Raw genomic sequence first — 17,792 nt, forward strand, 5'->3', positions numbered from 1 at the left:
TAAATAAAGTGTCTGAGTTGTTCTAGGGTCCTGATGTGGCACATGATGTGTGGCTGAAAACATTAACTATAAATAGAGTAAAAATTATGTTTTTGTGTTGCTGTTCTGTTAATTCAGTAATATGTACTTTTGCATGGTGATCTGCAGAAGAGATTCCATTTATTTCTCTTGTGGGCTTTTCCATGTTAGGGAGAGTGGCCTTTTTTCAATAGGGTTTAAGTTGGTTCTTGAAGTGTGGTTGTATGAGGCACTGCAAAAACACATTGTGAACAAATATTTTGTTCAGATTTCCCAAAGTGACTCAGGCAGCAGTGGACCAGCAGCTCCCATGTCCCTAATGTTGGTGCAGGGACAGAGGTTTACAAACTTCAGTTTCCCTGTAGAAAGGACTTGTCTAAGTCTAAGACTAATGGTCACATAAAATAGCAGACATTGTCTTAGAGTATTGTAGACTGACACTGGTGGATATTTTATTATGTGAGCCTTTTATTAAATGTCTGAAATCCCTGCTGGAAGTGATTGTTTCAGTGAGAATTAGCTTCTGTGTCTTTTAGATTAATTGTTTTCAACAAGTGCAGCAAACATAGCAAAGTGAGTGCTCACAGAGCCAAACTGTTCTTTTAAAGTCAAGACTGAAGTTAAATAAGTTGTCAAGTCATTTTTAATAGCCCTTTGTGAGTTTATATTAAGATGATTCAGTAAAATAACTATAATTGCTATGTAATCAATAGAATCTATGCATGTTGTCTACTGTGAGACTTGTGTGCGGTTTCAAATACATCCAATACACTCTCTGCCCTTTCCGGCACCATATTTGAAAAAAATAAAAAAATAAAAAAATCTTTGTCAATATTGTGTCTTTTATTTTGCAAAGTAAATCAAATCAAAGCTAGATTTTTTGAAGTACATGTAAATACCGATCAAGTTTCACCTCCATCATGTACAGGTCAGGAGCTGACCCCTACATTTCAAGAGTTTAGATGGCTTTAGATACACATCTGAAAATCTGAAAAGGTTAGCAGGAGGTCAGACATTTGCAAGTAAATGAGTGTTGAAAAAGTGAATTCATGAGAAAGTATCAGAGCTGTAGTGTACTTCCTGTTCCTTCCAGTACAGTACAGTAAGGGATGCGCGTTGCATTGTGGGCATCAAAATAGAAGGCAGAAAAAGCAGCTTGGAGCACAAAGGACTTAAAAACGACACTTTGGAAACTTAGAATGCCAGCGAGCGAGTTGTGAATTCGTGTGAAGGTTACTTAGTGACTGTATGCTTTGGCGGGTGGCAGCGTAAAAACTGCCTGAATAACGTGAGGAGGAATGTGAGTGAGCGGTGCGGAGCAGCAGGGCGCACCGCTGTCTCCAACCGTCGCTGCCTTTTTGTCAGCTGAGCTGTTTGCAACCAGAGGCCCGGTCGTGACCGCAGGCCGAACCCAGCAAGGTAAAGCACCTCCATACATGCTGTCTCGTTACTTCAATCCCACCGTCTGCGATTGTGTCGCGCTGCATTGTTGTCGAAGCTGTCAGAGGAAAAAACAGTAACGCCGTGACGCCTTGGCTAGCGCTAGCGCTAGCTTGGTAGCTAATGATAGCTAATGTGCTGCAGCTGCGGCGATGTCCACGGTCAAACCGGGGCCGTGGCTTAGTGGCTTTCAGAATAAGTTACATAAATTAGTTTGTTTGTTTGAAAGACAGTTCGTGTTTCCGTATATTATAATGGATTATGTATGTACCAGTGAACCGAAGTGAATAAAATCTAGACCAATATGTAGTGAACTGGTAAATAATGTCAGTCAAGACGGTGGGTTAAATGTGTTGGTGGGGAAAACAAATGATGCTTTGCATTTTCGCTACATGTATAGCTACAATCTGAAAATGTATAGCCAATTAGCCAATGTTTTAATGCATTGGTATAAATAGATTTACATAGTGAAGTGTTACAATATGTATGTTCCTTTTATTTTGACAGTTCAAACCGGATGTGCTTTTGGTGGTACTTTAAAACATGACGCTTTTAGCTTGTGTTTGCTTAGCCGTGATTGTTGCTAGAAACATGTTTGTAATTGAGCTTGGTCGTCAGATATTTTGTCCTGTCACTTAAAAAAAAACATAAGCTTGTGTTCCCGTCTTCACACCGAGAACACTTTGTCAGTCCAGTCTGGTGTCTGTTCCTGCACAGCGCCTGTGTTGTCTTTGTCAGGACGTGATGTAAACAGAATAAAAGTAACAGGGCAAAGAAGTACCAAGAAGCGTGATAGGTGTGTTAACCATCGCTCGTTTAATTCACATCATATTGAAAACTAAAAATATTAAAAACTCGTCAATAGTCTGACTCGTGATTAATCGATATTTTATTTATAATGCAAATGTGAACTTCTGATTGGAAAATATCCTGCAATAACACCTCAGAATTAAACTATAAACTAAACAGTCACACAGCAAATTTGTTGGGGAATGTTTTAAGCAGTTCTTTATTAAATATCATGTCTGAATCACAACTGCGTTGATGTAAGATCTGTTTACTCCAAGTGAGAAATGTGTCACAACGTATTTGGACAGTGCATAATTAAGATATTGCTCCTTATTGTATCAATATTTAACACAATTCTATTGCATATATTGTTGTTGAATTGCCCAGCTTGGACACAAGTGTATGTTTTTCTGTTAGATTTAGTGGATTTTTTCTCTGTTTGAAAGTCTTTAATGATGTTGATTTATTTTTCATGATTATGATGTATAAATATGTATGTATGCATGTTGTATATGTTTTATGTCTCTTATCAGAAACTGCCAAAATATGACCTGCCTGTGAGCTAAAACTGTAATACCAGTGCACTGCATATGTCTGGTTGATGTTTCATCAATATAAACCACAGAGGTGAACTGATTAACAGATTTTCCTTCCATATTTATGCTCATTAAAGTGGTTGTGCTGTACTTATTAGAAGCAGCTGCTTATTGTCCTGTAAGTTCTTAACCAAGAAAAATAAGTCCATATTCATTTTCGTGTTGCATAAGTTGCCATGCTGATTAACTTCATTTAAAAGTGAGCCAGCTACATGATGCAGGAAAACCAGAGATAAGCCTAAATATAGATTGAAAACCCACTAATCCCAATTTGTGGTACAGGCTCCTGCTCTATTGCCATAAAAAATATTCCTGTGGTGAATTTGGATGTTTTTTTTGTTGCTGACTCTTTGTTATATAACCACTGATTAATCAGTTGATCTTGGAGTGTATATTTTGGCCCAGGAATGCCTTTAAATTGCTTACATTTCTGACCCAAAGATGGAAAGAAAACAAAGCAGGTTCTCAGTGTACAGTGTAGACATTCAAATGAGGACAACCTGCAACCAGGGAAAGGTTTTCAGATTCTATTTCGTGATCATTTTTTCATCAAAATTATAGTATTCAGTTTATTATAACCTTATAAAGAAGCAAACAGATGTCATGACATGGCCTTTTCAGCCCAAGGATTTATGATCAACAAGGACCAAGTATCAACAAGAAATACATACTTAAAAAAACACCCTGATGTATCATGAAGATCTAAATGGAGATCAAGTAGATAGATAAAGTGCCTTCAGGAGACATTATAAGTATGTGAAAATCTCACAGTGAAATCAAAGCTCATTTCTATTAACCTGGTTTGCTGGTTCAGCTTAGGCACTGTCTCGTTGCACCACCACAGCTTAGGTCTATAATTCACTTTGTCTTCACTGGGCCAACATACCCCAAGAGTATTTTCTCTTTCCTAGGTCTGTGTGTGTGTGTGAGATGGAGAGTTCGCTTTCCCTCGAAGAGCCCCTTCACATGAGCTTTTGTTTGATGGAAAATCTCATGCCTCAAAGAATCCACATGTCTTGCAGACAGCTGCTGAGCATCCTGTAGTGCACTGGCCTCCACATGTGTCTGGCTCGCATCGCTGCTCATCTGCTTTGATTGTTGTTACATAACTTGGCATTTTGTCCTCCATGCCCCCCCCCCCCTTACCTTTCCTTCCCTCCAGAGCTCAGAGAACACCTTAGGATTTCTGTCTACGTGCGCCCAATGCCTTCCACAATGAAGTAGACATTTATCACCCGTTTTTTTTTTACTATGAGACTGATATTGTTTGACATCTTGTTTTTTCTTTGTACTTGGCTGAATAAGAATCCATTGTGATATCTGCTATTTCACACCGGTTTCTCTAATGCTTGGCCTGGGTTAGGTTGTGTTAGGTAATCATTGGACACTTACTAATTCTTTCATGTCAAGTACTTTACTTTATATAACAATGCCAACGCATAACAAAAATGCTTTTTTCTTATCTTACCATGTCATATGATTTAGTATTTCAGACTCGACTGACTTTCTTTTTCTTCATTTCCCCTTGTAGGAACCATTTCCTGGAAAAAGTCAAGAGGTGACTCCAACATGGGAGTCAAAACTTTCACCCACAGTTCGACCTCCCACAGCCAGGAGATGCTGGAAAAGCTGAATGACCTACGCAATCAGGGTCACTTATGTGATGTCACCATACGTGTCCAAGACAAGCTTTTCTTGGCCCACAAAGTAGTCCTCGCCTGCTGCAGTGAATTCTTCCGCTCTAAACTGGTGGGCCGGCCGGAAGAGGAGGACAAGTTTGTATTGGACCTTCATCATGTGACTGTTAGTGGCTTTGCTCCTCTTTTGGAGTATGCGTACACATCGACCCTCTCCATCAGCACGGAAAATATCATAGATGTCCTGGCAGCTGCAAGTTATATGCAAATGTTTGCTGTGGCAAGCACATGCTCAGAGTTTATGAAGTCAAGCATTCTGTGGACTCCGGGTAACAACAACAACAACAACTTGACGGCAGATAAACCACATGAGTCAGCACAAGAGAGTGCCTCATCACACTGTGCCCTAACGCACTTGGATGGCAGTGTGTCCCCCGTGTCGTCCGACTGCAGCGTGATGGAGAGAAACGTTCCCATATGCCGTGAATCACGACGAAAGCGCAAGAGCTTTGTAACGATGGCATCACCGGAGAGTCCACTCAAATGCACCACACAGGTTGTCACCACCTCACCTCAGATCCCCAATCCATCCCCTTCATTCTCAGACAGCACAGCCCAACCAGTGGAGTCCTCCCTGGCCTTCCCATGGACTTTTCCATTTGGCATTGACCGGCGGTTCCATCCAGACAAATCAAAGCTGGTGGAAAGCCCTCGCTGTATAGAACAGGGCACTTCAGGAACCTCAGAGGTAGTGGTTGGCCGGCGTCTCAGTGACTTCCTGACATGTGAGAGCTCCAAGCCTGTGTCATCACCAGTGCCAGCAGAAGAGGAAGATGTGAGGGTGAAAGTGGAGCGCCTCAGTGATGAGGAGGCCCAAGAGGCAACTTCTCAGCCAGTCAGTGCCTCCCAGAGCTCACTGAGTGACCAGCAGACAGTGCCAGGGAGTGATCAGGTGCAAGAGGAGCTCCTCATTAGTCCACAGTCTTCCTCTATAGGTGGGTAATTTTTCTCTCATGTACTAATCAGCTCTGTTGAGAGTTATTTCTGCATGTTTTTATGTTTTCTTAAAACATTTTTCTCCCAAGTTTCTCTTGCCACCTTCTTACAAGAGTACACAAATACATTAACCGGAGATCACGCTATGAAGCTGGAAGGAGAATCTCTGGACAATATTTGCATAGACTTCTTGGGACATTAGCCATCATATACAGCCCCTCTAGACAATCTCCAGAGAATTTTCAGACTTCAGTGCATCTCAGGAAACCGCTTTATAATTCACCCTCAGTCAAAATTTACACGAGTATATACAATATAATGAAAGAAGAATGGCAGCAGTATGTCAGTGTCACTCATTCTCGTAGCGTTGTGGGGCAGTCAAATAAACCTTCGGTAGTGGGTTTCTATTAGTGGAAAATGTTCTTGTTCAGTAGCTCAAATGCTGTTTCAAAATAGATGGAACATGGAAACACTGGTAATAGGTTTTTCCATTAAGTGTTGAATAGCACAGTTGGCGCATTTGTGTCCAGCAGCATCAATCCATAAATGGGGGATTAGCCTTCAAAGTCTTTGAGTATTAGCCTAACTCCGTCCACAATGGCATGCTCTAGGCTTTATTCCATAGTCAGACATTCAAAAGATGGCTTCCATATGAATCATTTTGTTTTGTATCATTTCAGGGTCGATGGATGAAGGAGTGTCTGAGGGATTGCCATCAATGCAGAGCACCTCTAATGCTGGAGGACATGTAGAGGATGATGAAAGGTATCATGATTTGTTGCAACTTGCAGCAAGGCAAGTCGCAGGCAGCACATGTAATACATATGTAAAGACCTCATACAGGGTTTCCCCCAGAAAACCTGCTAAGTCCCGTTGTACGGCCTCTCGGGTAGCCCAATGTGTTTTTGTAAAAAAAAAACATACTCTTGAAAATTAAAATAAATAAAATCAATTGTTTTCACTTAAGCTAAATCCTAATTAGTAAAAGAAAAAAAGAAATCGGCCAGTGAATCTTAAAACAAGCCATGCAATGCTGGTCACATTTAAAAGTAAAGTAAATCAACATGAATAAAAAAGTGGTAGTGGTCCCTCATCTAGTGCAGACAGATGGCCCTTTTTTTTCTGCACACTGCCCCTGCACTGTACTTTACTCCCTCTCCTGTGCCGTGCGCTTTTCCATCTCCAGTGGGCTCTCCGTATCCCACGCAGACTGGATCATTTCTCTACACGTTGTTTTATCCCCACATCCAAATAATGATCTTTATGAGGAGGATCGAGTACAGTCGCAATGAAGTGCAGGGGGTCCAAGTAGATCTTAGTAAACCGTGGTGACAGACTCTTAAGAGCAGAGCGCGCTTTTCATTGTTTTCACTCAGTGGTCTCAACCTTTGTGAAGAAGACACTTTAAGGGAATAACAGATGCATCAGATGAGCTGATCTCTTTAGTTAACTGCTCAAAGAGAGAGAATGTTCTCTGTTGTGTAGTTGATGTTGTGGGGAGTTCATAATCTCCACCATATGCAGCCAAGTTTCACTTTTGCGCAAAGAGACTTTCCAGCATTTAATAGGTGCTGTTCCACTGTTTACTTGCTGTGTTTCGGCCGCCAAATTATCAGTGCATCCCTAAATATAACAACTTTATTGACAATAATAATGTAACTGTAATAATTATATATTTGATAGTGTTACTTGGGTTTCAATCAGCACCTGGATAAGGGGGCGCTGGCTGATTAGAGGGGGGTGTAGTGCCCTTGTTTCCTGGTTTAGAATAATCTGTGGTGTATAAATTTTTTTATTATTATTAAAATTATTTTAAATAAGTAACAAGCAATGCTTAGCCTGGCGGCCTGCCAGGCTTATAATGCACTGGGGGAAACCCTGCCTCATAACTGTGTGTATCAGTCATACTTAATAGATAATAGATTTAGTCATCATGTTGAAATGGCAGACATGACACACCATTAATGGTGCCATATGTAAAAATGTGGCCAAAAACGGTTACTACATTCAAATTCAAAATACCGAGGTCTTTTAGGTTTCGTTTTCTGACGTAACTGGCAACCTGTGGTTGCTCTGCAGCTGAGACTCTACTGACTGCAATGAGTGGTAGACCGCAGTAGGTGGCGCCACATGCCAAAACATGATTTCAAAACATAAACATGATTTGCAGTCTGCAAAATATTTTTTTTAATGCAAATATTTTGGCTGTACTGTTGTTGTTGGTGAGTTCAGTTTGTTATATGAACATTATTCCGGAGTCTCTGTGACATTTTAGGAGTATTTTATGGCCAGTTGCTTTAGATTTATTACATAATGCACCTTTAAGAATATCTGTGTGAATACTAACAAGGCCTCTAACTGGAAGTGTATGAATGTCAATGAAATCATCTGAAGTCTGTCACTATTATCACTAACAACTCAGTGTTGACATGCCCAACATTTTTATGTAAGGAGTCAAACAAATTATTTTAAAGTGTCACTTAATTTACATGTCAGAGTGTATGCAATTAATTTATTTGGATACAGCAGCCATTTTGAAACTTTAGAATTGAAAATGGGTTGCGATTTTAAACCGCAGCCCAGTTTAAAATCTGATAATAAAATCTAGCTTTTTACCCCATGACTTTATTGCTTCTGAGTACTTCCTGAAATGTATTGTAAATATTTTACATAACACTTTTGCATTGTTTGATTCTGAATTACAAAACTGAAAATCAAAAAAAAAAAAAAAAAACTATTTTCATGACCACTCACAACCCACACAGATATTTTCCTGAAATTGTCCTTTGGAGCTATATGTAACAATGCAATTGTGACTCCGGACATTCGCTCTTTTCCCGCCAGCCCACTAGTCAAACTTCCATAAAAAAGTCTGAGTGAGCCCATGTGAGAACACAGCAGGAATATCTCTGGAAAATACTCAGTGAGCGAGTGGGCGAGTATCCTGCTTCCTGTATGCTCGACACATGCCCAGAAATGTCCCTGCTGTTGTGAAGCATCTGTGCCAGACATTCTCCTGCTGCGTTCTTCATAAAGGCAAACTGGAAAATGTTAATGTATGAAAAAAGCTTAAGAATAGCACATACAAATTTTCAAATCTTTTGTGTCTCAGGTTGGAAGGTATTCAATATCCATATCACCTCTATATCAGCCCTTCAGCCCGGCCTGGAACCAATGGCCCTGACCGGCCCTTTCAGTGTCCAACCTGCGGAGTCCGATTCACACGCATTCAAAATCTCAAGCAGCACATGCTCATACACTCCGGTAGGTGAAATGGAGTAATTAAAACTTTGCTAAAAAGCGCACAATTATTTTGTATGTGTATTGTATCCAACAGCAATTTACGAGTTGATGAGCTTAATTAATTTTCTGCCACAGATCAACAAGAAGTAGTATTTTAAACTGGTATTGTGCAACTTTTGAGAAATAAAAACAGGCCGTTTGGAAGAGAACTTTCAATTTATCATTGCAATCCTGTTGCATATTTGGACATACAAAATCAAAATTGATGCAGCAGAAACTGAGATGTTTTTACTGTTGCTCTCTATTCGAATGTTCTCCCTTACACACAATGTACTGGTTTATTTTTATTTTCACTCAGGAGTAAAATCAATCATTTGACATAACATGTGCTGTGATAATTATATAAAACAATTTGTTGTGATAAAATGTATGTCTGCGTAACCCAACCCCAGTTTATAGATGCCAGGCAATACTATTGCACATATGAGAAAAATAGTGTAGAAGCTTGTTATTGGTCCAAAGAGAGCTGTACTGAATCTGCCCAGCTTCCTGAAGTGATTACAGAGAAAGTCTGGTGTGGAGTTATATAAAGAAGTGAGTTTACAAAATTTCTGACCTGTTCTGACCTGACAAACTCAAACAAAGGGAAAATGTGTGGAGATGTATCAAAATGTGTGGATATATATCACATTTTTTTTATAAATATATACACACCGTGGTATGCAGAAGTTTGGGCACCCCTGTAAATTTTCATGATTTTCCTTTATGAATTGTTGTTTGGATAAGAAATGTAAGTTAAATATATCATAGCCACTGCTAAGAACGCTGTGTTGTATTGTATTGTAATCACAGGCTCAGCAAGATCTCTGAAAAAACTTGTTCTGGTTACGCAAAAAGCAGTTCTCCTGAACACCGGATCCTACTGCTCCGGGCAGTAGTCCGGGCACATCCGGTTGCGTACATTGAACCGCAGAAGAAGAAGAATGTCCGTTGTGGAGGTGTTTCACGAGTGACAGTGTCTTCTGACTCTGGGTCTGACCCCGGGTCAAAGTCATAAAAGGGACTGCGGCGGGGAGTTGTGACTAAGCTATTTTTAAACATTGTTAAAACAATGTTTTGATAATGAGTAGCAGTGCATCCACTGTTCCATAGTGGGAGCTGCGCTTCTGAGAGCTGGTGTGCTAATTACGTCACTTCCAGGTATTGGCCAATCACAAGACAGTTGGGAAAGCCCTCGCTGGCCAATCACAACACAGTCTGTCTTCTGGGGGTGAGATATCAGTCTGAAACAGCGCGACTGACGAAAGCTTCAGTGAGGAGAGATTTCTGTCGACTCATTTATAGCAACTAGGAGGTTTTTGACCATAAAAACAAGTTGATGTATGGAAGTAGCCCTCCATAACTCACATGTGTGCGATAGGACCACTCTATGTGACCACATGGGGAGCCTCAAAACAACTCTCAAATCTGAAATCAATGATTGTTCAACATCGTGGGTTAGCAAGGATACAGAAAGCTATCTCAGAGATTTAAGCTCTCAGTTTCGACTGTGAGGAACATTGTGAGGAATTGGAAGACCACAGGCACAGTTCTAGTTAAGGCCCGAAGTGGCAGACCAAGAAAAATCTCAGATAAGCAGAGGCGAAGGATGGTGAGAACAGTCAAAATCAACCCACAGACCAGCTCCAAAGACCTACAACATCGTCTTGCTGGAGATGGTGTCACTGTGCATCGTTCAACTATTCAGTGCACTTTACACAAGGAGATGCTGTATGGAAGAGTAATGCAGAAAAAGCCTTTTATCAGCACCCGCAACAAACAAAGGTGCTGTGGACTGATGAAACTAAAATAGAGTTATTTGGGCAAAACAAGGGGCGTTATGCATGGCGGAAAAAAGAACACAGCATTCCAAGAAAAACACTTGCTACCTACAGTAAAATTTGGTGGCGGTTTCATCATGCTGTGGGGCTGTGTGGCCAGTGCAGGGACTAGGAATCTTGTTAAAGTTGAGGGTCACATGGATTCCACTCAATATCAGCAGATCCTAGAGAACAGGAATCGCTGACAATGTTGAAGTTCTTGGATCTTTCAACAAGACAACGTCCCTAAACACTGTTCAAAATCTACTAAGGCATTCATGCAGAGGAACAAATACAACGTTCTGCGTTCTGGAATGGCCATCTCAGTCCCCAGACCTGAATATTATTGAACATTTGTGGTGTGATTTAAAGCTGGCTGTCCATGCTCGGAAGCCATCAAACTTGACTGAACTGGAGATGTTTTGTAAAGAAGAATGGTCCAAAAATACCTTCCACCAGAATACAGACTCTAATTGGAATCTATAAGGAGCGTTTAGAGCACTGGTTCTCAAAGTGCGGCCCGCGAGCCAACAGCTGCCCGCAATGAATTACAGTTGATAGTTTTAATCCAGGAGCTACTAAGCTTATTAAATGTTTATTGGACATTACTGGATACAGCCCAATAAGTGTGAACTGTAGAACTGCAATCTGGTCATTAAAATTATTACAAATGGATTTCTTTTTTTTCTTTTTTTTTTCTTTTATTCCTTTGGCTTTGGCGGCCCTCAGTCCAATGTTGGGTTCCTAAATTGGCCCTCAGGTATCAAAACTTTGAGAACCCCTGGTTTAGAGGGTTTTTTTGCAAAAGGAGGATGCACAAAATGTTACTTTTGTGGTGCCTAAACCTATGCTTATGCCTAATTTTGTTGAAATAATTCTTGCACACTTTCTGTAAATCATATACACTTGATTTCACTTCTCAAATATCACTGCGTCATGAAGATTTACAGGGGTGCCCAAACTTTTGCATACCACTGTTTGAACTTTTGTCAAATTGAACTTTTTTCAATTTTGAAAATACCTACTTGTTGGCAACAACTTAATGCAAGAGGCAACTTATAGATTTTAATATCTATCAAAATACACTTTGGATTTAAGTCATCTGCCTGCAGTGGGAAAATACCATGAATGATATCAAAACATTTTGTGTGATTTACATTGTGGATAAATGAAAAGCAACATTTTATGTCAAAAGCTGTAATTCTAAAGCACCTGTGGATGATTGTGTTGCCTCTGAAGTTGAAAGCCTGTTTATAAAAGGCCAGGCAGTTTGAAGTGCACATTCATGGGGCCACAGCACAGGTCTGCTATTTAGGAATAAAATATAACGTATTGCTGAGCCACTGAAAGATAACAGTAATTATGTACATTTGTTCGCTGCAGAAAACTGGCACTTGTCTGTCTGTCACCTACAACAACAAAACATGGGAAACTGTAAATTAAAAAAGTGAGGCACTTTGACTGTGATTAGCTGACGCAACACAGAAGCCTGAGAAATATGTAAATATGTATTTTGTTATGTAAAATGTAGCCTGATAAAGCCATTTATCTGTCATTTAATCTGTTTTGGGAGGCTGTTTGTGAGATACCTAAACAAAGCAAACTGATTTAGGATTTAGTTGCTTTTGAATCTGATGACAAATTTTACCTTTGCATATTATAATGTTTTGCTTCAAATCCTTACCTGTAACTGTTGTTATCAATAGCAATTTTGCTAACTGACATGTAAACATAAGGTTGGATGAAACTGGTTTGATTTACTTTCCAACATCTTGTATGTAGGTCAGTGAGGACTGCATGGTGCTTTTTTGTTCCTGGGTTCCTGGGCATTCAGGAAATCACTGATTTGGAAAACAGTCGAGACTAACTGTGTGGTTAGACCAACACACACACGCACATACTTGTTTGCTGCTACTGTGCAGTCGAGCTAAGCATAGTTTTTTTCTCCCCTTCCCTCAGGCATTAAGCCTTTCCAGTGTGACCGCTGTGGGAAAAAGTTCACACGGGCCTACTCCCTAAAGATGCATCGGCTGAAGCACGAAGGTAAACGCTGTTTCCGGTGCCAGATTTGTAGCGCCACATTCACGTCCTTCGGTGAATATAAGCACCACATGAGGGTCTCCCGACACATAATCCGCAAGCCGCGGATTTATGAGTGCAAAACGTGCGGCGCCATGTTCACCAACTCTGGCAATTTAATTGTACACCTGAGGAGTCTGAACCATGAGGCATCCGAACTAGCAAACTACTTCCAGAGCAGGTGAGGAGTTCGGGGACACTGAGCCCATTATTTATTCAGATCTCACCTGGATTAGATTTCAATACCTGAGGTTAGATTTGGTTGTGTACAATTGTTTTTAAAGTTAATGCAGGTGATGTGAATGCTCAGACCACGTGTACCTGAAGTATTTGGCTTCATTTATTGGTTAGTTTTAATGTCATTTACTCGGACAGTTTGGGGAATATGCTTGGTTAATTAATTTCCTTTCCAAGAGAGGGAAGTTTTGGTTGAATATGTAGCTGCAGCAACAGCAATGTTGAGACGACCGAGGGAGAAAGCCAAACTCTGTCCAAACAAAACACTGTCTACCTGCTTTTTTCTTTTTTTTAATAGTTCTTGAAAAAAAAGCTCATATATCATCCAGTAACTGAAGTGAAAATGCCAGTGCAGTACAGTCTTGGCTGAATAAATTGATCTTCTTTTTTACATAAACAAATAACAACATAATGGATTGTTACCTTTGGACAGACCCATACTAGGCCTGAAGGATTTGGGGAAAATGCCTGATTGCATTTTTTTTGGACAGATATTGCAATTGTGATTTGAGTTGCTTGATGATGTAATGGATTTAAATGTGATGAAGAATTACCACACGTCACTATCAAATTAGTAACTGTTCATCATATTGCAAGAACAGTTTCCAACAAGTATGAGTTACATTTTTTATTTCGAATATGTAACACTAAACAAAATGTATAAAGAAACAAATAGTTTTCTTTATATATTGACTTTACATATTTAATAGTTCTGTTCTCTGTTCATGAAGTGCACCAGATGCATTTGCTGAAGTAAATGTGTGGTCATACAATCCCCAGAATGCACAACTTTGATTATTTTGTAGTGTGTGTGTTTTTTCTACCTCTATGAATGTTCCTTTACAGAGTGCATCACTTGTTTTTATCTGAAAGCTGGTCCACAATGTCTGAACACAATGTCTTAGCAATGCAGAAGCGTGTTATTTCCTCCACTTTTGCATGTGGTGTGCTCGAGTCCTCACATGTCACCAAACAGGACACTGACTCCTTAAAGTTTTATTGTATCTGCATCCCTGCCTGAGATCATGACAGTATGGAAAATTATCTGCCAATGCAATTATTCAGTCTCCCAGTCTTCACATAAAAAGAGATATTAACTGCACGTTTTTGTGTAGTTTGTATATTTTCTTGCTAAGTTGCTGTTTTCTAGATCAGTTTGTCAGATTCAGCCCTTGTTTGTGCCACAGAAGATGATAGACCTTAACATCTTAATTTTGTTTTGAAAAAGTCAGCACATGAAGTTTAACACAAAGGACAGTGAACTCAACATGTACTCTTCATCCTTACAGTGATTTCCTCGTGCCCGACTACCTGAGCCAGGTACAGGAGGAGGAGGAGGTGCTGGGAGTCCAGTATGAGCTGGAGGAGTCCCAGCATCACCCAGTCTACCCAGGCAGCACCACCGCCGCCTCGTCCTCCTCCTCAGTCCAGACGCCTGTCATCTCCCAGGTCTCCTCCTCCACCCAGAATTGTGAGAGTTCCTCCGGCTTCCTGTTACCTGAGCCTCTGGAAGCCCCAGCCTCCCTCAAGATGGATGCTGATGGGACAGCAGCTGTTAGGGAGGAGACCAAGATGGACAATAGTGCAGATGGCAGTTCACCAGGGGCGTTTGAAGAAGAGCAGCAGCAACAGCAGCATGAGCAGGCCAAGGAGCTGGTTTCTATCACCATTGAATGATTCAAGTCTCGCACTTGCTCATCATGTCTTATTTCGCAGCCATGTCATATGGGAATCTGTAGGAGTGCCATGATGGCTTTCGGGGACTCTGATGTGTTGAAACGTGAACAAATGGAGCCATCAGGACACCATGACTAAAGTTACCTGAAAACTTCAGTTGCCTTAGTGTTGCTTTCCACATGCAACTCAGATGCACTTATTTGACCTAATGTTTTATTCCAAACCAAATCCAGCAAAGGATAACATTATTTCCTTTGCTGTCGTTGCAGTCCCAATATGATTCCTGATTGGTGATGTGAGATTTCAGTAGATTATAGACCCTGTCTTTACTCCATCCCCAATTGGAATCTCAAAGTAATGAGCAGCTTTTCAGAAGTTCATTTGTTTCCCATATGACGAATGCAGTGCTAGCTTAAGTCATTTCTGTCTTAGCCAATTTGAGGTCTGTTAAATCCAAGCCTTGCTCTATTTTTGGAAAGTGCCTGAGTTCCCATGTGTAACCCGTAGAGGAAGAAGAGCTCTTGTCTTTGCCAACAGCGACAAATCAAGTCTGCAAACTGAGCTAAAGAAAAAAAAAAACCTACTTGTATTTTATTTGTAGTTTGTACGGGCAGAGACTCTTTTATTCCTTCAGTGCCATTGCTATAGGCAAACTGTTCAATGTCAACATTATCTATATTGCAATAGCTTGTACTGTAGTTTTACTATTTGAATGCTGTGCAAGTTAGGTGTTGTGAAATACGTCAGGTGTGTGTATGTGCATTTTTTAATCAGTATCAAGACAAAACATTTCATTTTTAAATGTTTAAAACTTGAAATTATATTGATAGAGTATTCCCTTTAGATGTTTGTGCAGTATACTTTTTCTGACCTATTTAGTTTTTTTTAATGAACACTGTTTAATCAAATCTAAACTAAAAAAAAAACTTAGATCAGCACTGATGCATTTAATTTCCTAATAACTTTAAAAGATCTGACCAAATTTGATGTAAAACATTATTTTGAATTTCACTTTTCAAGGTTTTTTTTCATATCGACAGTGTTGTAGCCACAGATGGGTTCTAATAATGTAGCATTTCAGCCTAGTTTGAACGTAGGCCTGCTTGTCAAATTTCAATGTCAAACACACTTTGTTGCTGTTAGTTGTGATATCCAATAAGTCTGATTATCCTGGTTAACCAAGGTACACTGCTGATGCTCTGAGGCACTGCATGACTGTTGAAGTGATTGTTGGATTTAGGTACATCACAAGTCCTGGTTTTAAACAATTTATTTTTGTGATTATATTATCAAGATTAGTATTGATATCAATTTATCCCAAAAGTGTGCATTTTTAACTACCAGCATTTTCTCTTGTTATGTTTTCATAAACAGAAAAGCTACTCTGTGGAAATCTCCCTGACTAAAATGATTATAAGTGACTGTTCTCCTGCTGACAGGGAAGCAGGAAGTGATACTGTACACATAGAATGTGATGACTTTTTCAGACAGAACGGATGACAAAGACGTTTTGTTTTGTTATAGTATTTCTTTGGAAGTAACAGTAGCGCGCTCGTATGTGAATGCAAATACTGTGAGTCGTATCATTATAAATGACACATTTAAATATGCTGTGTAAGCAAAGATCTTATCCATCATCTGTACCTGTTGATGTTACTAATTTAAGTTCCTTTTTGGGTCAAACCTCCAACTCCTGTTACCAGTGTTGTTTCTGTGTTGTGTTCTGTACTTAGACATGTTTGTGCCTGTATCTTGAGAGGATAATGATACTTGTGGTGATGATCCATGAGTTGAATGCTACTGACTGTGAATGGATGAAATCTTTTATTTTCTGTTGTCCCCTGAAAGAAGAACCAATGGCTCAAATTTAGGATTCTCGCAGCAGAATGTATGCCCTCACACAGAGGGTTGATTGTAAATGTAAAGATGGATATTGCTGTGAGAAGGACATCAATATGACACAAGAGCTATCGTAATAAGAGCTTGTGTTACCCTGTGCCATCCTGTCAGTCACTTTTTCAAAGTTGTGCCATTTGCCCCTTTTCTATGTGGGCACATATCAAGCTTTTTTCCTACAGGACCAAATGTCCTCTATCTCATTGGGGATTTGCCATGGCAATCAAAAACTGCACAGAATAAAATCAAGAGATAATCATTTTTAGTGGTCCACGCTATTTAGCAAAGGGGTCCTGCTGTTCCGGCCCTGAAAACACTGTATGATGTTGTGCTTTTAAGAGGCTAGCCTTAGTAAATGGACCTATAAACTCAAGTTGCACAATATCACAATTTTGAAGAAAAAAATAAGTTTTCTATTCTCCATTTGTACGTCATGCTTTGTTTTTCATCTGTTGCTTTGAGTGTCTGTATTCAAATGTTTTTATAATGAAATGCTGCTGTTTGTCGAAATGCAAAGTGCCCAAAATATTTTTGTGAACCAATGGTGTGCAATAAATGGACAGGTGGTGTTTTAAAAGTTTAAATTTTGTCTTCGGAGGACGGATTATATATATATATATATATATATATATACACTATAATATAATATATATATAAATATAAATATATAAAAAGAATGTATCATTTAGTTTTGTTTCAAATGTGACTGAAGGTGAATCAAAAAGGCGAGGAGCCCATGCGATCTGTGAAATAAGGAACGAGGCTTTGAGATCAGAAGACTGGTTCTTTTCAGCTCCTTTCTTTTTCCTTTCTAAGGTTGCATGTTCATATTGTTCTGTGAAGTGGAGAGCATGTCTCCAGGTGGTGATCTCTTCTGTCAAGGCCTTATTTGTCGATGGCTCCTCACCAAGCAGAGCTTTGATCAGTTGTTCAGCATGCTCTCTTCTCCTCCTCTTCTGTACGCTTTCCCCTTTATGTGCAATGTTTCAAAATATCTTGATTCTATACAGGACATGCCTTTTCAATGTACACTTGATGTTGTATATGTTTTCCAGTCCTTATGGTTTATTTAAAAGTTTGAAAATATAAGGAAAAAAAATCATGGTAGCTCTTAATAATGGCATATATATTTTTGGTGACTTTTGTATGGGTGCTGTTTTATGGCATCTTTGGATATTCTTGTTAAATGTGAATAGAACAGCTTTGTCTTGGAGTATGGGGGGCCTTGGTAGTCTTCACTATGTGAGCGTCTGCAGTGTGTATATATATATGTATATATATATTGTGTATGTATGTATGTATTTATATATACATACATATATTAT

The 17,792-nt window shown here is 39.6% G+C and overlaps 1 protein-coding gene across 1 annotated transcript; it reads left to right on the forward strand.

Annotated features, from left to right (window-relative positions):
* The first annotated feature begins 1,389 nt into the window (after positions 1-1,389).
* zbtb44 (zinc finger and BTB domain containing 44) lies at positions 1,390-15,763 on the forward strand. Its single transcript, XM_083886489.1, has 6 exons — positions 1,390-1,437; positions 4,375-5,475; positions 6,157-6,241; positions 8,589-8,740; positions 12,538-12,838; positions 14,184-15,763. Exons 2-6 carry the CDS (start codon positions 4,413-4,415, stop codon positions 14,569-14,571), a joined length of 1,989 nt encoding a protein of 662 aa, XP_083742615.1. The 5' UTR covers positions 1,390-1,437; positions 4,375-4,412; the 3' UTR covers positions 14,572-15,763.
* Positions 15,764-17,792: the final 2,029 nt, after the last annotated feature.

Source organism: Microchirus variegatus (genome assembly GCF_963457635.1).
Source record: "Microchirus variegatus genome assembly, chromosome: 3".
Lineage (NCBI taxonomy): Eukaryota > Metazoa > Chordata > Actinopteri > Pleuronectiformes > Soleidae > Microchirus > Microchirus variegatus.

Excerpts from the sequence above, each read along its gene's own strand:
- zbtb44 (XM_083886489.1), top strand. The coding sequence starts at position 4,413 with ATGGGAGTCAAAACTTTCACCCACAGTTCGACCTCCCACAGCCAGGAG. Across the intron at positions 5,476-6,156 it reads TCCACAGTCTTCCTCTATAG|GGTCGATGGATGAAGGAGTG; the intron begins GTGGGTAATTTT and ends GTATCATTTCAG. Across the intron at positions 6,242-8,588 it reads CATGTAGAGGATGATGAAAG|GTTGGAAGGTATTCAATATC; the intron begins GTATCATGATTT and ends TTTGTGTCTCAG.